General features: G+C 36.0%; 3 protein-coding genes across 9 annotated transcripts; 2 read left to right on the top strand and 1 right to left on the bottom strand.

Annotated features, from left to right (window-relative positions):
* On the top strand, positions 406 to 4524 carry LOC105175951 (ankyrin repeat-containing protein At5g02620). 3 transcript variants are annotated; one of them, XM_011098595.2, is made up of 6 exons: positions 406 to 535; positions 627 to 718; positions 2095 to 2565; positions 2686 to 2841; positions 3080 to 3525; positions 3641 to 4524. In XM_011098595.2, the coding sequence occupies exons 2-6, from the start codon at positions 643 to 645 to the stop codon at positions 4247 to 4249; spliced, it is 1758 nt and encodes a 585-aa protein (XP_011096897.1). In that variant the 5' UTR covers positions 406 to 535; positions 627 to 642; the 3' UTR covers positions 4250 to 4524. The 3 variants fall into 3 exon arrangements, with proteins under 3 accessions (XP_011096897.1, XP_020553896.1, XP_020553897.1); XM_020698237.1 differs by having other exon boundaries at positions 408 to 535; positions 638 to 718; XM_020698238.1 differs by having other exon boundaries at positions 519 to 535; positions 638 to 718; positions 2111 to 2565; positions 3641 to 4523.
* On the top strand, positions 7702 to 10824 carry LOC105175880 (sulfiredoxin, chloroplastic/mitochondrial). 2 transcript variants are annotated; one of them, XM_011098510.2, is made up of 5 exons: positions 7702 to 7981; positions 8965 to 9119; positions 9418 to 9451; positions 9557 to 9650; positions 10504 to 10824. In XM_011098510.2, exons 1-5 carry the CDS (start codon positions 7903 to 7905, stop codon positions 10526 to 10528), a joined length of 387 nt encoding a protein of 128 aa, XP_011096812.1. In that variant the 5' UTR covers positions 7702 to 7902; the 3' UTR covers positions 10529 to 10824. The 2 variants fall into 2 exon arrangements, with proteins under 2 accessions (XP_011096812.1, XP_011096813.1); XM_011098511.2 differs by lacking the exon at positions 10504 to 10824 and adding an exon at positions 9844 to 10168 and having other exon boundaries at positions 7731 to 7981.
* LOC105175881 (protein NAP1) lies at positions 10655 to 23647 on the bottom strand. Of its 4 annotated transcripts, XM_020698179.1 has the most exons (25): positions 23266 to 23647; positions 23075 to 23157; positions 22354 to 22803; positions 22176 to 22250; positions 21608 to 21688; positions 21320 to 21400; positions 21127 to 21209; positions 20222 to 20306; positions 19636 to 19761; positions 19358 to 19465; positions 19130 to 19174; positions 18125 to 18267; positions 17599 to 17734; positions 16249 to 16359; positions 16033 to 16111; positions 15441 to 15634; positions 14823 to 14968; positions 14467 to 14548; positions 14285 to 14395; positions 14018 to 14143; positions 13801 to 13940; positions 13608 to 13704; positions 12309 to 13300; positions 11842 to 12054; positions 10655 to 11294 (listed from the first exon to the last, which is right to left on the bottom strand). In XM_020698179.1, exons 3-25 carry the CDS (start codon positions 22756 to 22758, stop codon positions 10805 to 10807), a joined length of 4149 nt encoding a protein of 1382 aa, XP_020553838.1. In that variant the 5' UTR covers positions 22759 to 22803; positions 23075 to 23157; positions 23266 to 23647; the 3' UTR covers positions 10655 to 10804. The 4 variants fall into 4 exon arrangements, with proteins under 4 accessions (XP_020553838.1, XP_011096816.1, XP_011096815.1 ...); XM_011098514.2 differs by lacking the exon at positions 23075 to 23157 and having other exon boundaries at positions 22354 to 22815; XM_011098513.2 differs by lacking the exon at positions 23075 to 23157.

The raw sequence follows: 24660 nt of genomic DNA, 5'->3' as shown, positions 1-24660 counted from the left end.
GTTTTGTTTTTGTATGACGCGTCAGACAGCCTCTTTTAGCCCAAGCAGCATCTTGTTTGGACTGAAGGAGCCCAATACTCTACAACACTGGCCCAATTCATGTGGACGCCATTGACTGTTGTTTATATTTATATTTATATTTATATGAGCCCATTTGACTCTTGAGTCTCCTCGTATGGCTGGCTGCTGCATACAAGAGTCAATGTTTTATAGAAAAATCAAAATTTGGTAGCGACTCAACTTTAGAAAAAGAATAGGGTCATAAGTTAGTGAATGCTACTCATTTGGTGGTTCATTCAATTATTATTTAAATCTTGGTATAGGGCTATTAAAAAATAAAAATGAATGTGTATAAAAATATCAAAGGAAAGGAAAGTTAGGTGAAGATTTGAGTAAAAAGGACAAAAAGGGGCATGGTAGCTATCAGTAGTGGGTGTCCTATGTTTATATATTTGTGTGGAGTGGAGTAGCAAGTTGTTGGCAGCAGTGAGAGCCTCTCTTTCTTCTTTGCTTATTCTTACTTGGCATCATCAAGGTAATACTCAAGAGTTTTCAGTTTCTCTTTCTCCCATATCCATATTCATCCAACAACACATGCATTCATTTCTCTATCTAATATTGTGAAGGAATTCACCAGTTATAATGGGAATGGGGCAATCCAAATGGAAAGATGAGAATATGCAGAGCGGGAGATTCATTGTTTATTCTTCACCTGCTTGTAAGTAATTACATCTTAATCATTATTATTATTATTATTTATTTTTTTCCCTCTAATTATAAAAGGGGCATCATATTATTAATTCTTTCATCTAATATTAGTTGTGGAGAATGATCAAAATTTTATACCCTCTTTTGCTTTTTCTTTGGAAAATAACCTTTTTTTATTAATTTCCTAAACTCATCATCATAAATATTACAACATATAATTAGGGGTTGCTAATTATTGGAGATGTAGGTGTTTTGTCCGTATGGTGAGACAGAGACATGCACCTCATCACCTTTATTTCCCTTCTTCTCATGATTATATGTATATATAATTGACTAAAAGACTTCAAGTCAACCATCATCCTCCACTCCTAAGTTGAGATAAACATTCTGCCCTAAACTCTTTCACTACTAATACTCATTAATAATTTATACATTAATTACTTTTAATTTCCTGCATCAATTAATATTTTTTTCTGTAACATTAACGTCTAAGTAATTTTTTTCTTTTTCTTTTATTTTTTTTAAAAAACATTGTCTAAGAGAGAAAAACTAAAATTTTTAAATAATTAAAGAACTTAACTTCAATATTTCAGAAAAATTAGAATTATGCAAAGTACTGCTTTTATTTTTGGATTGGTAATGATAGAGAAAATCAGGGCCCAATAAATAGATGAATAAAACTATCATAGTTTAATTTTATTTTTTTTAAATGATCGACTCATAACATTACAATATATATATATATATATATATATGATGTCTGCATAAAACATTTCGTCAAATATTATGTCTTGTGGACGACGTCAAACCCAAAAAAAAAATATTTGTAATTAAGACAGGTATTTTAAAAAGATTATATACCTACCAAAAAAATAAATAAGAATTAGAAAGATTATTTATAAGGGAGCAGTTGGTGTGGGGGAGAATAATGAAAATAAAAATGGAAGAAATATGGACAAAGCAACCTTCTCCTTCCACTTCCACACAATATTTCTAATGCCAGTCAACTCCTCTTTTGTTCAAACTTTCAGACCGTTACTAACTAGATGGTAAAAGTTTTGGAATATTAAATTTTATTCTATCCACAAGTATTTTAGGATCTAATTAGACTCAATTCATCCTCAAAATATTTTTTTTCATGGGCATGGATTTTAATTTTGGATCAAACGTAGAGTATCAAGTTTGAATGATAACATTCAAATAATAGATTTTTGAGTTTGATTATTGTCCGTCCATTGACAATCTACTAACTGTAACCCTTGTCCACAACATTAAAATCACAGGTTCCCAAATTTGATGATTTAATAAATAATTTACTTTTCTTTTCTATGGTACTCGTACCTCTTAAATTCTACTTGAATTCTTGACTGCCCAAATAATGAATAGGTGAAAAATATTTTAGCCAGCACGTGCCGCTGCACAAAGCTGCATTAAAGGGCGACTGGGAAGCTGCTGAAAAATTGCTGAGTGAGGATGGCAGCTTGGCTAAAGCTAGCATCACGGAAGGAGGAGAAACAGCGTTGCATGTAGCTGCTCTGGAGGGTCATGCCTCTTTTGTTGCTAATTTACTGCATAGAATGGAAGGGTGTGACCTGGAAATTCAGAATAACAAGGGGAGCACTGCGCTTTGTTTTGCTGCTGCGGCTGGACATGTTGATATTGCTAAATTATTGGTCCAAAAGAACCCTAAATTACCAACAATTAGTGGGTTTGAAGGGGTTACCCCACTTTACATGGCAGTACTACAAGCTCACTCTGAAATGGCCCACTATCTTTTTTCATTACCAGCTTTTGAATTTTGGTCCACAGACCACCAAGTTGCTCTCCTCACAACAGCTATCGACTCAGGACTTTACGGTACTACTAGCTAGCTACACACCACATCCAATTAATTAGCTAGCTACACTTCATTAGAAAGATTAAGGTAAACTTGAATTATACAAATTAATTCATGATTCTATTAATTGAATCTTTTAGGTCTAGCTATGAGTATTGTGGACCAACATAAGACATTAGCTGTGACTGAAGACAGCAATGGTGAAACGCCGTTGCAAGTGCTTGCGCGGAAACCTTCAGCATTTTGTGGCAGCAGTGAAGGAGGACTTTGGGACACCAGCAATATTGCCACAACAAGTAATTACTACTTCTCCATCTCATCAATCCCATTATTATTCATATATTGGCCACGATTCATTTCTACATATGCAAGACTACTTTGATCAGCTTGATGCTAGAATCAAGTACGTAATTGGAAAAAGAAAAGCAAAAATGCCTTTTTATATATATATAATTAATCTTTTATTTCTTTCTAGACTCTATATATATATGTATATATTAATTATAACTTGGTTAAGTACTTATATTATTCCAGTACTATCTTACATGAAGTTGAAGACCCACAAGAACTCGGCACAATGTGATGCGCATAAATTGCTTGGCTATCTGTGGGACAGCGTAATAAGCCAAGAAGACGTGGAAACTGCACAAATAGTTGGAAACACTTCAAAATTGTTCTTTGTAGCAGCAGAATCAGGAAACGATGAATTCTTGGTAGAGTTAATCCGCCGATATCCTGATTTCCTATATAAAGTGAACCAATCCAAACATAGCATATTTCATATAGCGGTTTTACGTCGGTACGTGCGAGTATTCAATTTGATGCATGAGTTAGTGGGTGTGAAGGAGCTGATAGCAACATACATTGATAAAGATGGAAACAACATGCTCCATTTAGCAGCCAAGTTATCACCTCAAAATCAGTTAAGTATTATTCCAGGGGCAGCTCTTCAGATGCAGCGAGAAGTACTATGGTACAAGGTATATTTATATATATATCATATCAACCTAACTCTCTCTCAGATATCATCTTCATCATTAATTTAATTGTACTACATGTGATGCAGAATCACATTAATTAATATTAATTGTTCAGGAAGTTGAAAAGATTGTCCAACCCTTGTACCGAGACATGAAGAACAATGCCGGCCAAACACCTTACGACATATTCCTGGAGGAGCACGAAAAGTTGATGAAAGAAGGAGAAAAACTGATGAAGCAGACGGCAAAATCGTGCATGCTGGTGACCATGCTCATTGCGACTGTCGTCTTCACCACGGCCTTCACGGTGCCGGGAGGCTACAACAACAATACCGGAGCTCCGATTCTACAAAATGACAAGGTATTCATGGTATTCCCCATATCGGAGGCAGTAGCAACTCTGTCGTCTTTGACTTCAATGTTGATGTTCCTGTCCATACTGACGTCCCGATACACGGAGATGGATTTTCTCAACTCGCTGCCCTTCTGGCTGGTGATTGGAGTGGGGGCTCTGTTCATTTCAATCGTGGCAATGATGGTGGCGTTCTGCACATGTCTCTTGTCCTATGAACATGGATTGGTAGCTGCAACTGCTCTTTTGGCTTTCTTTGCTAGTGTGCCAATCATGTTTATAATCTTGAAGTATGAGCTTTTGGTCACTGTACTGCGTTGTACATATGGTTGTCGCTGGTTGTTTCGGTCAAACAATCGATTGTTCACCTAGAACTCTACATCATTATAGATCCTGTATCTATTTGGGCTAACTTGGAATTGTGGGCTAAGAGAGAAGGGAAGAAAATTGAGTGTAGCTAATTCATTCCTTTTGTTGGGTTCATATTCAGATGCCTGAATAGTTGTTACCTTATTTTTTTTTTTTTTTTTTTTTATTTCATCCCCTGCAAGTGTAAGATCGGTGATCGCCACCATCCACGGCCACAGCAGGCCATGTAAATGGAATGCCGTTTTTATAGGTCAACGTGTCTGCGGGGACCGATTTCATTTTCGTCTCACCCACTCCTATCTGTGCAGATTATTAATTGTTAATCATTTGTTTCTTGTCTTCATTTTTAATACCACCATAACTAATTATTAATACCTCCAATTAAGGGGAAGAATTAAGAGGTGGGAGGTCCAATCTCACCTTAGATTTGTGATTATCCAGAAATTTGAATCAATTCTGAAAATTTATATCCATTAAACATAAATTTAATTCGTAATTTGGTGTCTGGTGGACTAATTAATAATAATTAAGCAACACTTAGCATGATTTAACGAATCTAAAATTCTTATGGGTCCAACTGACCTGGATTATATATATATATATACTACTCGTTGTGGCATGTCATTCTTACTTGCATATAATGAATAAATTTTTTATATATTTTAAAATATATTAGAAATAATAGTATAAATAAAAATAAAATATATAAATCATTACATTACATTAAAATAAAAAAAGAAGAAAAAAATAATTTATCAATTAATGATTTAAAAAATTAAATGAGTTAATTATTTTATCGGTTGATGGACATTTTTTTCTTTATGAAAAATTGGTGAAACGGTGTCATTAATTACCATTTGTTACAAAATATATATATATATGCTGTCAATATATATATATATATATATATGATGTGATATGTCAATTTCTGGGTCCTTTTGAATTTGACTTTGACATCTATAGTTAGTATTAATTTTGGTGTTGCACTTTTTTTTTTTTTGTCCAGAAATTTCCTTAATTTTACTTAATTCCTCATTCATTTATATTCGGTATATACATTGCAATTCTCCGATCAATTCCTTCTATATATATATATATATATTCTCATGATAATGAATTCCAATTTAAGTACGTATATACCTATAATTAATTAAATTAAATTTTTTTCCTTTACATACATCAATATATATGAGAGGAATAATTAAATTCTTGAAAAAATAAGCAAGAATGAGTAGGTACGTACTTTTGTATGAAATTAGGGTAGATGATGAGTTGTTTAATTTCCCTTGCAAATTTACAAATATTGAAGAAAAAGGGGCGGAGTTTGCATGCGGTACGAAGCATTTTACTTTTCTGGGGGAACTGCAACATCAACTTTGTCGGCCACAACGGGCCGGAGAGTGAGTAAGTTAGTACCCCCGGAATCCTCCACGATTACAGCTGCATGCAGCTACCATGTTTCAAACAAATTAAACATTACATTTATGGAACTCAACAGTAGTGCTGATTACTTTACAGCCAGAGGCAATTACAATATTAAATATACAGACATATTTACTATATGATCACAAGCATGAGGCGACAAGATTTAACTGAAATAAACACACTGACACACACAACTTCTATATATGACTATCCAAACGAGCTATAACATGCACAAACAGACCGCCAATATTCTACACATGATCATGTACATACGTGAACAGGAGTAGTAGTTGGTCTATATATATATATATATATAGGGTTCAATATGTAGTACTGTATCTCCCTTGCTAGCTAGTTCCCCAAAGGCGAGTTTCAGTTCCAGTTCCATGGCGAGTATAGCTAACAGTGCTCTCAACTCCATTGTTCCCATAGACATAGTCTGCAGCGGCACGATTGTTCGAACTAGTCTTCCTGCTGTGATGATCAACTGAATGACCACAAACTGAATCCGCCTGGGGTTTGCTATTGTTGGAGTTATAAGAGTTGGAGGTATTATTATAATTATAAGAGTTCCCCCTACCTAGATTTTCTGCTGCAGATTTCCTCGACGCCATCGTAGCTATGGACCGATCAGTTGATTGTGATTTCTGTGTGTGTATAACTAAGAGAAATGTGCTTTTGCTTTCTTGCTAATTTGTTCGATTTGAAGACGTGGGTGCTGATTTTATAGTGCATTGTCGATTGGATCGTCCCGCAAAAATTTGAAGGGAAATTTCCCAGAGCGGTAATCCAGTGCTGCAAGAAACCACGCCCGTGTGTGTAAATTGTCCATGTGTACATGTATATATCTACTATGAATTCAACCTCGCTAATGTGGGCAAATGTGGTGGCTGGCTGTATCATGCATGCGCGTGGAGAGATCATGTGACATACATACTACGTACATGGAGTATATACACCATCTATACCGGAAGCTTACTTAACTTGTTTCAGAAGTTTATTTGGTTGATTTTCAAATTAATTGGACTAGACGACTATAGGCCTTTGAATTCTGATGCCTTTCTGATTTGATACCGACAGGCATCGGCCTCGGCAGTAAATTAAGACTTGCCGGACCGACATTCGCAATTGTTTCGTCAACCTGAAATCGTGGTGATTTGTCTTTCATAAGCGCACGTCGCGTGTGCTTTTTTTCCTGGAAATGTTGTCTCATTTATGTACGGAGAAGGTACCACCCGCGTCCAATTGCCTGGTAATTTTAATTGGGTTGGATTTCTTTGACTATTGCGGCTAATTCATCTAGTTACGTACGTTGGACCCGTTAACGGGTGGCAGGCAGTCGTATGATGAAACACAACATTCAGCGACGCTCTGCAGGCGATGAGCGCGCGCACACACACACACACAATATCTATGTTCATGTGTGGGATTAATGCAATTTTTAACTATAAAATTCAAGTCATTAATTAATCCAGAGACAGGGTGTGTTGGTTTGCGTGTGGGTGTGCAATGTGAAAGGGTTATTTCATGTGCGTCTCTCTCTCTCTCTCTCTCATTTTATCTCATGCATGTTGAATTGTTGAGAGAGAGAGATTGGATAAGCACTGACGACTATTTGAATGCTGGAGCATGACCGCCTGAATCCAAATCTGACCAACTCCTCCGGCGTGTTTCTCATATACAGTAAAGTTTGAGCTTGATGCTTTGACAGAGTCATCACTATTATTCATATATAAATAATTAATCCCAAACTCCACTTGAATAATTTCCCTAACTAATTCGTAGCATCAACCCTTTTGAGGTTGTCAAGAAGTTAGCACAGCTGCATGCGCAGGATGTCAGATCGAGGAATCAAATGTCAAAATGCTTGTATTATATATACATACACTCATCCCATGTGCAATTCTAGCAAAATTTCCACACCTAAATTGCTTTGCCAATCACTATATACAATAAAGCTTATTCAAAAACCCGTAGCGATTCCCAAACGCGGGTCGAATTGGACCGGGTCCATGCGCCTTCATCATTTGGACGATTTAAATCGGATTTCAATATGGCATCCTCCTAAAAGTTATGGACTTGGACTGCTTGTTTTCTATCCAGACATATTGATATGGTTCAACTTCATTATTAAGTGGGTCCTATCCGAAAATCACATATTTCTCCACTCTTTTGCAGCTTCATAATTGGATGATTCTTTCATTAGTGGGGCGTTTACAAGTGAAGAACGGATGGCAAATTTTGTGCTCCAACTCCCAAACAATTTCAGATTCAGGGCCTTCTCTGTTTCTGCTTCTACTTCCTCTAATGGTACTCACACTATTCATTTCTCTTCATGTTTTTAATCTCTATTGTTTTTTTTGTTCCTGTGTTTATGCTTTTATTATTACATTGATCCTTCCTCACACAGCTTGAAAACTTGAATCCGCCCTCGGGCATCAGGGTTTTTCGTCAAGTTTAACGTGTTCAATTTTGTCATTTACCCTTGGTGATTTTGTTGGTTCAAGATGCTGTAGCGTTCAATTTTCCTGGTTCAAGATTCTATCGTGTTCAGTTTATTGGCTTGAGATTCAATTGTTGGCACTTGTTTAGTAAGCTGCCCGCGCTGATTTCTTGGTTCAAGATTCTGTTGTGTTCAATTTTCTTGGTTCAACAAGTATTAACTCCCGGTTATTTCTAGGTTCAAGATTCTATGTACAAGTTTGTTGGCACTTGTCTGGTTCTTTAACCCCAGTGATTCTTGGTTCAAGATTATTATACTGACAACATTGTCGGTCACCTTTTACCTTACAATATGTCTAAATTTTTTGGTGAAAAGATGCCAGATTAGGTTTTTTTTACTTTTTCCTGCCCATATTTTTGTTGATATATTTTGTTATGCACTTAAGTGACTTCTTCGATTTCAGGATTCTATTTGTGAAGATTCTTGGGTATCCCTTATTTCGCTTTGGCAAGAGTCGTAATGGAAGTGTTGTACTTTTTAATTGTTTCTTGTGGCTTCTTTCTTTTGTGTTCCCGTTTTTTTCATCATCATTGCATTCTCCTCTTACTGACTCCTGCACTTCAAGATTCAACGAAACAAGATTCAGGAGCTTCTAGTTTTGCTTGTCTTTTATTTTCACGTTTTATAGATCAATGATATGTAAGGTAATCTTTGGTTGATTTACTCTACAGTTAATTATGAGCATTCGCTGGTTTCAAGTGGTGCAATATTAGGATTCTTGCCGACTGTTACATTCATATCCTTCTTTCAGCACGTAATTCTAATATGTATGGCAATTTCTGGATTCTAGGTTCTCCTCCTAGTGTGCCTCAATCTGGGGGCCCAGTCGTTCTTGAACTTCCCCTTGATAAAATCCGGAGACCCCTCATGCGTACAAGAGCAAATGACCCACAAAAAGTGAAGGAACTCATGGAAAGTATACGCGAAATTGGGCTCCAAGTACCTGTAAGTCTCATCTCCCCTTTTTATTTATTGCATATGCCAAGTTGAGGTTATGGTTTCTGCAGTGGACAAATAAGCATTTATGATGTTCACTTGACATTTTCCAGCAAATTATTTACGAGATTAAACAAGCTTTCGTCCAGCTTTTTCATGCTAATTGTTCAAGACTGAGAGAGTATAACAATCTCGAGTCCCAGTCGCCTCAAAAAATGTTCAAGCTGCTGCAAGTATTTCTGTGTTGTTATGTAATGCATCTCATGTAATCTTAATTTCTCCTATGTATCTGTACCTTTTTATGCAGATTGATGTGCTGGAGGTTGATGGTGAATACTATGGTATATGTGTATCCTATATATTTCAAATTCTTACTATGCACACACTGCTCCTCTACATTTCTTTTGGTGACATAGCAAGTTCACTCGTGCATTTGTATCACTCAGGCTTTTCTGGTTGCCATCGGTATGAAGCTCATCAGCGGCTAGGGCTGCCAACTATACGTTGCAAAGTTCGCCGTGGGACAAAGGAGACTTTAAGGTACTTGTACCTGTCTTAAAATTTTCTCTTCTCGTATCAGTTAATTTACATACTCAGGATCTCCTGAGAAGCCATTGTTGATTATACCCCTTTGGTTTATTTCAATCTCTTTGTCAGAGCATTACGCAGTAGCCAGATTAACTTGTATTTACAGCATATAAGAGACTCTGTCTGCTTGGTCTTTTTGTTGTAGGCATCACCTTCGTTGATCTGTGCCATGCCATGTAACACATGTTGAACAGAGGAAAGCAACTCCATCACTTTTTAACCTTTTCAAAATGCTAATGCATCTGATAAAAGAGACATGGATCATAAACTAGCATGTTACAATAACTAGCAAAGATGCCATCTCCAGTTGTGGCTGAAAAGGACTGTAATCTTGTGTGTTTGTAAGTTATAAGCACTATAATTTTCTTATTTTAATGTACATGTAAAAGAATCTCTTGAGCAGCAGTGTTGTTCTATTCCAGCACCTTTTGTACGATTTTTTAATTCAATATTCAATATTCAATATTCAATATTTATTTTTTAACAGAACATTAATTTGGTTCAACTTCTATTTTTCCGATTGGCTCCAGAGTTTCAATTAACTAGTTGTAGCAAATATTAAATTATTTTTATATAATTTCTTTCTACATATTTTTATATTATTTTTACTTACCAAAATGCAATAATCTTTTTTATTAAAACTTTTAACAATTTCATTATTTTTTATTTTTTGAAAAAGAAGCTGACACTGAATTCTCAAAACTGAATGACCAGGGGAACATCAACAATAAGTAGACCAATTAATCCATTTTTTATTCTATATGATATTTTAGCTTACTAAATTTTCAGTTTATTGGAATTCCAGATTCCTTCGATATTGTTCAAAATGATACTCTCAGCAAGGAAAAGATGGGACATGGACTTAAAATGATCGTCTCAAGCCACAAGATGATACAACAAAAAGGTGCAGCTTCAGACTCATCAAAGTATCTCTACATGCTGCTGGCAGCTTGGGATAAGAGCTGATGCCACCGTGAAACCCTGATTCACATTGCGTTTAGTGAAATACATACTACTTTTACGGGTGGATGACATAAACATTACGATTGCTATCTGGTACAATACTGAATATACAAGATTTGCTTCACAGTTTTAGTATTCATGTGTTATTTGTATGATATAGGACCCGACCTCGACACTGCAAATCTCGGCAAAGGGCTGGGACCAGTGCTGGCCGATGTTGAGCCTTCTATAAATTTTGACTTTCGACTTAAGCTGTAGTCCAAGGGCCCAGACCGCCTTACATTCCGGTGTTTGTTGTCAATGCTTCTTATGCTGAAATTTTCAGTCTCATATTGATCTTGGCCATGAGTTGATGAAGCCTTAAAATAACCTGAATCATTCACATTTGACTGTGGAGTTGCGTCTCCACGTGGCTGCTTCAGTGACGGAGAAGCATGTGCCAGTGACATGGCGGGAGAATGGCGTGGGGAAGCACTCAATAATGCCAGGGGAGTGGAAGAATTTGAATAATATTGGCTATAGACAGAACGCAGAATGGAATAAGGTACATGAGAGTCCAATGAGCTCCTAGGTACATATGGCGAGATGTCGCAGACTTGATCAAGAAAGATCAGCTTTGCAACAAGGTGAGACCTGTACAAATGGCAACAAGCCGAAAATTTATGCTGCAAGATCAACAACTGAATTTTGGAGGTAAGAAGTATTCACATGTTAATTAGAAGATAGTCTTTAGCATCTTAAGCCATACATGAAGAATGCAAGTGGATGTACATGGAGAGATGTTTCAAAATGGTTACTAACAACTCCCAATTGCTTTCAACGAACTAATAGCAAATTTTAACAGCACTAAAATGCAGCCAAAACAGCATAAGAAAGAGACAACTCAAAAAGTTAGGGATAATTTTTGGTCCATCACCTATGTCATTTTATCAATTCAACCCCTCTAGTTCAACCCACATTAAATTTAGTACTACTTCATGTATTCATTTTAAATCAGAAATGGTCCTGACGATTAAAGTTACTAAAGGTACACATTAGCACTGATAATATTATAGCTCTGGTCACTTTAGTTTGAAATTTTTACACTTTTGCTCCCTTAAATTTGAACAACTCCTTGTGTCTTTCTCTCTGCGTATGTGTGTGTGTTTGAAATAGACACATGACGAGATTTTCTACTTACCGATTGCTTTCACTCCAAGAATCCAGAATAATTCCAGCTGAGAACTTGATGAAAAGCTGCATTGTGGATTTTATGCTTGCCTCTATTGACATATAGTTTTGTGTCTCAGGCTCCAAGGATTCAGTAATGTGGCCATTTGAAAGAGACTGTTTCTGCTGATATTCTCTTTCAAGTCTGACAAATTCGCTTCCCGCAATCACAGCACATATGCACCTGATAAAGGAAATTTATATCATCAAATTTCATAATACAAGTATATATTCATCAAAGACTGATAATGTGCTTCAAAAAGATGTGGGATCTTTATAATATGTACTTGCATTATGAAATTTGATGACCTTGTTCCTCAAGAAGGTTATCCAACTACCAACTTGAATTAGTAGTAGGGGATGCACAAACATACAAGCTTAAACTTCATATCTAATCAGGTTATAATTTTCTTATAAAAACAACAAAACTATGTGCACCTGGCCAAACAATAAACATTGTTGGTGAAGCCTCCAGTATCAACATTAAAGGCAGTAGTATTCCAGATAGAAGATGTCATAAATGTTGCAAATAAATAGGGTAACAAGCTCCAAGAACCATCAGTTGCACCCCCAACCTCTTCCAGTATTGATCTAATCCATTCAAAATCATGATCACCAACTATGTTAACAGTGTTTGCAACTCTTCTCATCCTCCTAATCTCTTTCTTCTCAGGTACTTCATCAGGTAAATGTGTAGCAACACCTGCTAGCAGTGAATAAATAAGAGGTGCACCTTCTTCAAGAACAACACCAGAAGCTTCTGCCAGAAGGGAATCAAAAGCAATGGCCTGCCCTGCCTGAATACAGAACCTAACCATAGTATCCATATCAACTATCTGTTTTACATTTGCTTCCGTTTCCATCCTATCGCCAGAATGCATACTTCCAGCAACTGCCTCTAAATTCTCACGGTTTGCCCGCAAGGTAGTGTCAATGCAATTTAGGAGCGCCGCTGTGTGCTCTTTAAGCATCCTATCTAACCTGTCGACTCCATAGCTGCCGAAAGTGCGAACGAAAGCTTTCAACTCCCTGAGATCTGTCACCGACTCAGCAAAATACCCACCAACAGGCCTCGTGCTTTTGAAGCATCGGTGAAGTGGAGCAAAGAGGATGCCGGCACCAGACACATCCTTAACAATGTTTTCAATGTACCAGTTGCACACAGCTTCAGTAGCTGACCCAGTCAGCTGCTCTGTAGGTTTCTCAAACAACTGCAAAGAGGAAACTGGACCAGAGTAGGTCTCTGCAAGGAGGATTTCACGAATACCCTGGGTGAGGTCCATGCTAACATGTTGCTCTGCTAGATGAACTATAGAAGTATGTCTACGAATAAGTAATTCTAGGACAGAAGGTCTCTGAAGATCAGAATCAGTTTTCAGCACAGTGAGCAGTCTCCTTTTAAAGTTCCCAAGTATGCACTCTCTCATGTACTGCATCACAATGTATAGAATAGAGAATAAGTATCTTTATGTTTTGACCAATAATGCCAAGTTTATAAGGATACCGACAATTTTAGCTAGCCAGCACTCGCAATGGTCATCTTACAAAATTATTCCCAAGTTGAAGAGGCTCATGTATAGTCTCATCCATCTAACTGCATTGTGTTTTTTTTCTTTTTTCTGTTTTCTTTTATATTTTTATTGATTAATTAATTTATTCGGAAACCTTTGGGAAGACATGTAGTAACCCAAACATCCGTATCATAAGCAACTAACACATATGGAACTGTAACCTCACCTCCCTAAGAACAAAAACATGGTTTAAAACACATATAGGCTCCATGTCATTCAAGACCGAACACAGATTGGTCAACCTCTGCATTGCAGCTTCTAACCTGTCACCAGTAACAGACAATCAAAAATATGCCACCCAAACAATGAGGTAAAAATTAAAATGAGAAGGGAAGAAGAGTTCACAGGAAGTAACTCACATTTTAATAGAATTGTTATTTTCTGGATAGCTCTCGTAGCCTGGCAAATGAAAACCATATGAAGCTTTCGGAGATTTTGCTGAAGGATGAGATAATCTGGATGTCAAATTCATGAGATTCGCTGCTTGGTCTGGGAGGAGCTGGCAGTTTTCCATACAATTAGTTGAATAATAACATATAGAATTCTCATCTCAATAGCATGATGAAGAGTAACTACCTGCATCTCCAGCGACCCAAATCCTCCTTCTGAGTCGAGAATATTTATTAAACCTTCCAGTCCTCCCATGATAGATTCGATAAGAGATTCAACATATAGAACTGCATCGCGCCCAATCTTAGTCACCTATGCTCAAAACAGTTGAAGTTTATGGACTATGATGGTGGTTATTGCACCGAGTAAATTATAAGACAATCAACACATGGTTCCCGGACTATGCTTTGAGCCAATACTAGAAACTGAATGGTTCTAGTTGTTCATCAATACCTCTTCGGGGACAATTGGCGAGGCACATTCTGGAAAACTGCTAGCAACACCAAGCCAGGCACAACAATGTTGCGGACGACCCTCGGGCCCAAACATGGTGTTTCGGAAGACCTATTGTACCTGTTGCGTCAGACTAAAGCTACATACTGTTCTTAGAAGTCAAAGTAAGTAGCATAACTTACAGTTGTAAGATGTTGGTGATAAAAGTAAAGTTTCTTCAGACTCCCATATTTTGATAACTGAGTTTCAAGCTCATCAACACATCTGCATAGGTGCAAAATGCTTTAGTCACGTGTCTTTCACCATAGAGAAGGAAATAGTGTCATGCATTCACTATTGATGTTTATAGGTGATAAATTAAGATCCACCCTACGATGCTTTAGATAACTCAAAACTGCAGAGCCAAAGCTAAGATACTAGCCCTTACAAATCTAATCATGCAGTCAAGAGACCAGCGTATCAATTGATCAAAAGACAGTTTCCAATAAAGTATACGACATTATTTCACATGAAGCTTGGTGGAAGTGAGTGCAAGCACCTGGACCAATTGTACGCAGCATTTCCTTCTGACAACAAACCTTCTTTGCCTGTAGATACTGTAGCTTTTTCCAGATGTCTAATGTTAATGGATGACCGAGCGGAAGTTACAATCATCAATATGGATAACCAATCCTTGCGTAATTCCTGAATGTTAAAAACAAATCACAATAGAATTAAATAAAAACAGACATAATTATACAATATATAATTGGTGAAGCAAGTTGCAAAAGAGTTTACAAAACAAAGATAATAACTTATCAAGACATGATCATAATGTCAGTTCACGACAAACATTTGCTCACTAAATGAATGAGAAACAAAGATGAAAGTATATTAAGTTTGAAGTATGAAATTAATTGCAGGAAATATGCTTAACAGTGTACCTTTCATTTGCCAACAGCAGGCCTGATTTGCCTGACACTTTTTTAATTTATAAGATAGCCTGATTATGTATTTAACAATTTGATATATACAGTAACAATCATAACTTCACATTTTCTTACTTTCTGATACAAAATCTACATAAAGCTTCAGCTTAGTTTTGACATGAAATATAACAATAAAATAAAATTCCAACTAGGAAGGAAAATAACAAAAGACTTGATGGGCAACTTACTGATAAATCACAAGTTATTGCCGAGATATTTTCACCCTGAGGTTTTGGTATGTTTTCTAGATGCTGAACAATCCTTTGGAAAAGTCCCTTCAAGGTAGCATCAAGGTCAAGAGCTACCATTCCTGGAGTACCCAGCAGAAAGCGGATTCTACCAGCACAGGATGATAGGTATGATAAGGCATAGCCTCTAATGGCTGAGAAAAAAGAAAATTTTTGCATTTAGTTTTAAATTTAAATAACCAATATACTTCAACTTGTCTATTTCGTTGAGTAACTCCTTTTAACTGCTGAAGTTCATAACATGTTTTAAGTGCCAACAATGACCGTACAAAGCTACAATGTGATGTTTGATTGAATAGATATTATCAGGTGATCACAATCAAGAACATTTCATGTTTTAACATTAATTTTATAAGCTGATTACAGGACATAATATACAAATTAGTGATATACTAGGTCACTGGAGAATATGACACTAGAGCAAGGCATTATATTGTACAATCCCATGCAAATCTGACATAAACTTTAAAATCAAAAACTATAATAGCGATACATGAAAGAGCATGTATTATGACATTACATGGAACCTAACCTGCAATATACTTGCGCACTAGACAGCAAAGACTGTCCATTCCGTCCAATAAAAACCCAATAGTTGGATCATTTGGATCCTGCAATAAGAGTGTAAAGCTGATGAAATCAAGTGTTTTATTGCAGAATTATAAATTAAAATCAAGAAACATAATTTACTGCCTAACATACTTTAATGGACAAATGACAGATAGTATACTTCAAATAGCATTCTTACAGTTTCTACTGGCACAACTCGAGCTGTTTTTGATTTAGAAGATGCTATTCCGACATGCTGAAAGTACCATAGTACCTCACTCTGTGCAAAGGCTAAGGCAGAGAACAACATCTGTACAACCATCAGAAGCCCAGGACTTTAATATGTTTACCATTAACCCGCAGGCACTAATGCGATGACTATAGCAGATATAAGAATCTAAGGGAGACGCAAACCAATTACTTGCTCCTGCCCTTTCCCTAAGCTTACTAATCCAACAAGATGCATAAACTAAAATTCAAAAATTAAATCCTGGTAAATCATTTGACTATTCTTTTCTCATCTGTATAAAAGTAGATTCCATGTAACTTCGCCGATTCACGGTTTATTCCTTCAAACTCAACCAAGAAAATGGTCTACGAACCAATATTTAATCATCCATAATATTATCAACCCAATCCCCACCCGACCTCCCAAAAGAAAAGGGAACCCACTCATGGACACTTGAGTAGCATGAAATGCATATATTTAAAATAAACACAAACCTAATCAAGGATTCACTAACCTAAGCATGTAGATGGAGATTTACACAGGTGCAGAACAAGACACTCAAGTTTTTATCCAACTTTTGAGTACTCAAATTATTGGTGGATAAAATTACTTGTGTCAATGGATTCAGATTATATCCCTTTTATGACAGAAAGACCCCTATCATTTTGAGAAACGAACACAAAAACAACTACTAAGCTGGCATATTACTTCATCCTTCATTACTTGTTAGCAACCCATGCCAAGGAATGGGAAAATTATATTTAAAAAATATAAAAATAATAAGATAAACAAATTATAAATAACTTAAATTTTATAATATAAAAATGACTAATTGATATGGTAATAATCAATAACAAAAAATATGAATAGATATAAAAATAAATCTGAATTACATTATTAACTAGTGTATTTTATAAAAAAAATCTATAGATCTCATGTATAAAAAAAATGTTATACACTTATCCAAATTTAAATAAAATAAAGGATAAATTATCCCAAAAAAAGAATTGATCAATCTTTTAGATAAAGATAAACAGTCATAAACTTATTTAAATTTACGTTATTTTCTTAAAAAATGGTTGCTTATGTGGCAAAATAGAATGCAAAGAGGCCATCCAAATATGCCCTTAATTGGCACTGACTTGGATGGCAATGTTTCTATTTTGTTATATATAGATTGTCAAACTTATACTAACCAGAACTATTTTACATGTAAGAAGATTTCTTGAATCCTTATCCTTGTCTTTACCATTTACAATAAATTACTCATATGTGCAAGTAGATCTAAAGAGGGATGCATATATCCATACAAATGCATACCTGAATATTAGGAGCCAATAAACTTGGCTGATCAGTAAAGAAGAGAACCATCCTTCCAATCTCCTGCTTCAGTAATATCCTCCTCTCATGGTGTATAGCATCACAGGAGTACAGTGCTTGTTCATGGACTTCACTGCTATGATGAAAACCATATCAAAATGCACTTTGGGACAGAGCTTCAAACTAAAACTGGTAGTTACAAAAATGCCAAGTTGCTGACAAAAATTCTGAGAAACAACACAGGATAATACTCAAACTCTCTAAATGTTGAAAATGCTGATGCTGAAAAGGTAAAATGGCTATGTTTGAAAAGTTATGATATATAAGTTCTATTAGTGCATCATTTGGTGCGCGGTATTTAAATAAAATGATAATATTATATTCTAAAAATGTATTATTAGCGTCTTACACTACCTTTTGTGATTACAACATCTAAAGCATGAAACCATGTTTCTCCCTAAACCAAGCAGCACAGTTGCCCAATAACAGATGAACTAAATTACTATCTTCTTTGATTTGTCAATACCTTATCATTTTCTCTACCTGCTTTGCAACACTATACTCTAGATCTGCTTCTTTTTGCTTGGTTCGTCCAGACTTTGCCATCTTTTTTGATTCCAAGATGCGAGGTAAAACATATAGCTGATAATCCTCGTGCAATAATATATACTGCAGAAAAAGAAAAAAGAGCAATTAATGATTTGAAAACTGTGTATTGCTCATCCAGAAATCAGAAAAGCATTGCAGTCTGTAGCACTATTTAGTGCTAGAGAACATATTATATTTCTTTTATTTTTTTAGAACATTTTGTATTTGGCGGTTTCATTTTCCTGCCATTACTTCTACCATTGATGAATTTCAAAATGTAAACGTATACAATTAGAAAGAGCTATGCTAGCATACAACTTGTGGTCTTGTATTAACTAAGTATAATTCCCAAAAATTTATAAGTGAAAATTTGTTCACTTAGTGAACCTGTGCCTTTGTGATTTTACCTAGAAATGCATTGCTTAATTTTGCTTGTCATTTATCAACCTAGTCATCAAATTTCTCTTGGACTATCACTATAAAAAGGCATCATTTTCAAGAAATATCAGAGGATCTTGTCATCCCTCCACAAACCAGCGTGTATCAGGATAAGCAGGCAGGCAGAAGGAATTACAGAGAGTACTAGCCACTTGTTGCTTTAATAAGAATTGCTGATACGGGCAGAGAGACAACACAGTGTGTTCTTAATTTAGGGAGTTATACTAGGCAAAATAAAACCAACACCTCTTAACCTCAGGTCGTGTGGTATCAGCGACTGAGCAAGTGTAGCTGGGAAGGATTTGATGAAATATGAAATTATTAGGCTGGAAGAAATAATTTCTACTGAAAGTCTTGCAGCACAATCTGGGCAGCCATTATAAATTGAGGCAATTTTCTCAAAGTTACACTTTCTTGAAATTACAAGATCTTTTCCCTGCTATTTTCAAAGTTATGAGGGAAAAGAGAAAGTATCCTTTAAGAGTAGCAGACATATGAAACTTACTTCATCCCTGAATAACGTAAGGACTAGGTTTTCCTTCAGCACAACCTGAAAGATTAGAAAAAAATATACATATGAAAGGCTATTAGCCATAAATGTGTACCAATCACTATCAAATGAAAGCATCAATATTCCACCATGCACAAATGTAGCTAACCCAAAATCCCACTAAAAATATAATAATGCGAGTAGTATCAAATAAGGGAGAAATGGATGGGCCTTGTTGTGTACCAAAGCAATGTCAATGCTTGTGACTCTAAGAAGCTCGTCTGGACAAACCAAATATCCGAACAATACCCATTCACGATAAGAAGTGACATTTGCGAGGTCTTGTGCTCTCTACAGAAGAGAAAATGTACAAAATGAAAAATCAGTATGGAAAAGATAAAGATCATTGCATGTGGAATATAAGCTTTCTTCTAGAAACAATTTCATGTAAGGTCATTCATGTTCCACAACCTATTGGAAAATGAAAGGATACATCGGCATAAAACAAAAAGTCCAGTTACCATTGGATGTGCAGAGTTTGTAAGTATGTCAGGATATCTAGGATGAAATGGACTTAGAAAACCCTCGTTTCGCAGCTTCCTTGTATCTGTCGACAAAAAGATAATGGGCCCCACGGCCTCTAAAACCTGATAAAAGAAAGCATCACAGAAATTAGTTAAAAATTGAAAAAGAAGAACATAGACCAAGCTACAAAATTGACCAATGTATATAGACAAGTTCTCTTTTCATGCAGTGCAGCACATTCCAAGCAGTGTTCTGTGCTTGGCGTCATTAGCTTCAAACCAAGGCAGGTTGTTTGTGCATATCACAGCTCATAGGTATTTGGGTTGTTATGTAATGACAGTTGGAAATCAAAACATGCTTCCACTGCAGGAGAATGGATAGACTAGAAAACGAGTAAACAACTATTCTAGGAGAAAGCTCATATTAATACAGTGAACCTTTTCATGACATCAAAGCCTACGGAAGCCAGTACCAAGAACAGTACTAATTATATGTTGGTCTGAGAACTAGGAAGAAACTTTAGGGAGAAAGTCAAACTTCACAGTAAGATGTGGCAGCCAAAAAAGAAAGAAAGAAGACAACCTCTCCAATCCGAGGACTGACGAAATTAAGATCTTCATGTAACCCCTTCAATGGTGGATCATAGGAATCTACAAATTGAATTAATCTGATATTTATGCAAAAAAAGGAAAACATAAAACAAATTAGCTGCAGTTTGAAAGGAACTTCTTAATATGGATTAGACATCCATCTTCTAGAACTAGTGATAAAGGCTAACAAATTAATGAGAGTACAAATCATTCACACTATATACACATATGCTTCCTTTGTTCTGAAAAGATAATGTGAAAATATAAAATCCCACCCTGGAAAAATTGTATATGTAGATTTTAATTGCACTGCCCAGCAATCAAACATGTCATCAAATTTAAGAGCAATGACCTAATCACTTGGATAGCAAGCCAAACCAAGACATAGATCCATGTCAACACACAAGGAAAACACATCATGCCTTCTGCATTCCAAACACCAAATTTTGTTTTTCAATGCAGCAAATGGATGGAGGGTACCAGCTGTCCCTCAATACTGAACAGTTGAATGAATTTCTAGCATTTCTCGCTTTGCCAGGAGAGTTAGCAAGAACTCAAACTCGAGATGCAGTATGTCAAGATTTTCCCACTTTGCAGCACATCAAAGACCATTATCATCCCTATGCAAGTAGATACACCTCTTACACAGATAAAGAAGTGTACACAGGTAAAAGTAGCTGCAAGTGGGTGTTGTGCGTCACTTGTTATGGTTTCACAATTTTTGCAGCATGTTTAAAAAGCAATATGACTTTCATTTAGAAACTACTAGTCAAACTCAACATGGAAAAACCCATGAAGCATAAGATACAAGTGTTGTAAACTAAGAGTCAGAGACTTGAGCTCAAAACTGATGACAAACCCAGAGACATTCATAAGTCCAAACGGTTACAGACTCACCTATGGTAAAAATCACAATCTCGATCATTCCTTGCCATGCCGTGCAAAAGATTGTATGTTTGCAGCATCATTTTTCTAGGTATCTGTGGTGAAATTTTTTTAATGCATGTAAGAATAATAAAAATCAATGAACTTTTCAGCTGGAAAAAATTAACAGGAAAAACAGGTAAATCACGCTGGGCTGTAGACTTGCCTTCTCAGAAAATAGATTGACACGAACAAATGAGCAAAAGAGATCCATAAAGGCGTGTAGTATGAGAGAGTTTTGGTGGGGCTGCAAGGAAAGTGGTCAGACCATTAATAAGTTATCATCGGACCAAAAAAGATGTTGCACCTAGTATGGATGATCAACCGTCAGAAATTTATCTTTTTCCTTGGACAGAATACAACTAACAACATATACTATGATGAATAAAGAAATATATCATAGCCAATCTTTAGCTACTGAATAAGTTAATTAGTAACAGTCTTCATTCCTCACCAGCAAGGTAATCACTGTACTGCTTAGATCCAATATGAGCCGCAGAGCTTGTTCTCGGAATGCCATCAGGTCAAGTAGCAGCTGATCCAAACAATGGAGTCAATATAGAAAATAAGAAATCATAAAATCGATGTGGGATATATAAGTTAAAAAAGCATGGCGAGTCAAACAAAAACATATTCTTATTATCACATTATCCAGTATAAACATTTCTTCAATTTTATTGTTTTCAGAGCAACTGTGTTTGGCAACTGCTTTTTCACCAATTTCACAGGATGTTTTTCCCTCACCCTCAGCTTATTCAACTCCACCAAATTGCAGCAAACAAAAGATAATAGTTTTGAGTCAGTAGTCACTTCATTGTAAATTTGAGTTGTAGGCAAGAAGAAAAGCATTACCAGCCACAACAGTTGAATTCATTTCAATTACAAATAGAATGCTGGCGAGATCAAACCCAATCATGAACCGTCAAAATAATAAACAACAGAAAAGCTTAAAATTGCTTGAGTACTTCCTCTGTTAATACAAATCATTAATCACGGAATACAAGTCAACATTATAATGTTACCTGAATCCATGGCTCCAAGCTCTGTAGATGAACCTCAGCGCTATCATTCATAGCATCCAAAGCAAGCTTATCAACCTATCAAGACTTCTATGCATCAGTCAAATCGCACCAAATTACAAACGACAGAAAAGGGCAAACAGAGTGTTTATGAATCAGAACAGAGGATCTAAAATCCTACCCGTTCAAGCTGCAATTTGCTATGGTGTTCAGGAAACTTCTTCTCAAGCAAAATACAAATTTTGGGGTGGTTTGGGAACAGGCCTGCTTTCCAAAATGTTTCAGAGTATATATGATTAACCAAATCAGGATAATCCAAAATCTGATTCAGTCTATACATTTTCGCCATTAGCCCTTCAGCTACATGTGTGAGCTGGTATACCCACTGCATGTTCAGACCCTTCTGAGATGAACTGCTTGAGTTCTGAGTTGCTGCCTCTTCAGCTCCACCATTATTCCTGGATACTACATCTGGACCCAAGTATTCGGTCCACCTTGTTGGGCCTTCCCATTCTCTCGACCTTACTGCCGCCTGTGCAGATGATAACACGTCCTGTGCTGGGAAATGTGACCTTGACTTTGCCATGTCTGTCACTCTCAATCAGAATTCAAACGGAAAAATCCATTTCTCCTGCATATTAGACTATGACATTTTCAGAGATCAGAAATGATTACAACATTTCAACTTCAAAACCCCTGTTTCCTTCCAAACAAACATGCTTAAACCTAGAAGCTGAAACTAACTCACATTTGTCTCCCACAGATGAGAACCAATTCATCTTTAAAGGGACATCAAAAGAATTCATGCAGCTTAAGAGCACATATTACATCTAAAAAATGTAAAAACTACACACAGTTCTGCATTACAAACTTAAATTTCTGTAAAAGGTTATGACAATTACCAATATTACTTCTTGTTTAGTTTTTTCTTTCTTCTAAACAATGTCTGAATAATAAACTTCAAATCCTCCACTGACTCTCAAACCTGAGCAACAATTACCGGTATAATCTCCTTGAGCTTACAAAAAAAACAAACAAGCATTTTATAATCCTAAAATTCTGGGGGAAAGAGAGCTAAACAAAAAAAGAGTACCATTGGACCAAATGCAGGAGTGGGGAGAGTAGGTGGAGCTTTCGAAGAGAATTGAGCGCGAGAGCTTCTTCAACTTCAGATCTACCTACTGCTACTTCAACTGTTACTCACTACAGTACAAATGCCGTGTAATTATGGCAGAGAGAATAAATCACTCGAACTATATAGATTGGTGATTCTACTGTTGTACACTACTTCGCCAATACGGGCGCCGGGGTTGACGATGATTGTGTATATGTGCGAGAGAGAGCAACTTCAGTTTTCCCCTTTTAAAGGTAAGTAATTTTTTATTTTTATTTTTTGTTTTAAATTTGCTGGATTTTCTTTTTGCTTTTTGTGTGTGGAGACTGGAGAAGACGGGAGACAGCCAAAAAGAAAGTGTAAAATCGAAAAAAAATGCCCTGCACGATCTGTATATGTGGAATAAATAATAAAAATACATTGGTCCCCCATTTCTTTACTTTATTTCGGATTTACCCCTGTTGTTTTTTAAATTACATAACATCCCGTTTTTCAGTTTTTGTTATCAATAACATTTTTCTTTGTTGCTTCTTTAATTTCCCTTTTTCTTATCCTTTTGCTTGTAAGTACTCAAAATTCAAATTTAATATACAATGTTATATTTTAATAATTATATAGTTTTTAGTATTATCACCACATCTAGTTGTATTACTACTGCTATACTTTTATCCAAAATACATAATGATTACTAACTTCAGAATCAAGTATTGAAACAGGACAATGTTTGAATTTTAATGCCTACCAATTATAATTCATTGGAAAATTACAGACATAGATCGACAGTAGAACTTGGGTTAAGAAAATTACTTGATGTTAGTGACCAATCTTTGGAAATTTCATTTGCTTCATTTCATCAATTTTACCGGGCATAGGAAAACAATGTAAAAAGAATCACATCACTGAGGCCGAAACGATTTCGATTATGATGTTAGATGTAATTGATGACATTTAAAGTTGATCCTAATTGCATTCAGGGTAACATGATTACATATAATCAATCTCAAATAATGGCATTAGTAATGATTTTTCGTCCTCTACTTGGCATCCAACTCAACTCTATCATCCTCAAAATTAATTTTGACCTCTTCAGACGTCAGCATTTTTATTTTTATTAGACTAATTTTCTTTGGAATTACTGCCAGTAAAGCCCCAGTTAATAATCAGGGAAGAATAAAATGACGTTCACATAGTGGAAAAGGGAATAATGACATAAAAATGATGTAATATTATAATATATGTCAAGTGGAAGTGGTTCTTGATGCGTGTTAAGGAAGTCGTCGCTCCAAATTGCGGACAACATACTTGGCTTTGACATCAAGCCTGCATCATTGTCTATTTACTGTCGCGCAGACTGCAATATATAGCTCTAATATC

This window comes from Sesamum indicum, linkage group LG12 (genome assembly GCF_000512975.1).
Source record: "Sesamum indicum cultivar Zhongzhi No. 13 linkage group LG12, S_indicum_v1.0, whole genome shotgun sequence".
NCBI lineage: Eukaryota > Viridiplantae > Streptophyta > Magnoliopsida > Lamiales > Pedaliaceae > Sesamum > Sesamum indicum.
This window is presented reverse-complemented; position numbering and strand designations above follow the sequence as displayed.

Bases quoted from the DNA above. Each gene is read 5' to 3' on its own strand.
- LOC105175951 (XM_011098595.2), top strand. From the start codon at position 643: ATGGGAATGGGGCAATCCAAATGGAAAGATGAGAATATGCAGAGCGGG. The intron at 2,842-3,079 runs GTAATTACTACT...ATATTATTCCAG, and splicing joins CAGCAATATTGCCACAACAA to TACTATCTTACATGAAGTTG. The intron at 3,526-3,640 runs GTATATTTATAT...TTAATTGTTCAG, and splicing joins GAGAAGTACTATGGTACAAG to GAAGTTGAAAAGATTGTCCA.
- LOC105175880 (XM_011098510.2), top strand. From the start codon at position 7,903: ATGGCAAATTTTGTGCTCCAACTCCCAAACAATTTCAGATTCAGGGCC. The intron at 7,982-8,964 runs GTACTCACACTA...TCTGGATTCTAG, and splicing joins TGCTTCTACTTCCTCTAATG to GTTCTCCTCCTAGTGTGCCT. The intron at 9,651-10,503 runs GTACTTGTACCT...TTGGAATTCCAG, and splicing joins GGGACAAAGGAGACTTTAAG to ATTCCTTCGATATTGTTCAA.
- LOC105175881 (XM_020698179.1), bottom strand. From the start codon at position 22,758: ATGGCAAAGTCAAGGTCACATTTCCCAGCACAGGACGTGTTATCATCT. The intron at 14,549-14,822 runs GTGCTTGCACTC...GCACCTATGCAG, and splicing joins GCTGCGTACAATTGGTCCAG to ATGTGTTGATGAGCTTGAAA. The intron at 13,301-13,607 runs GTGAGGTTACAG...ATTGTGATGCAG, and splicing joins ATGTTTTTGTTCTTAGGGAG to TACATGAGAGAGTGCATACT.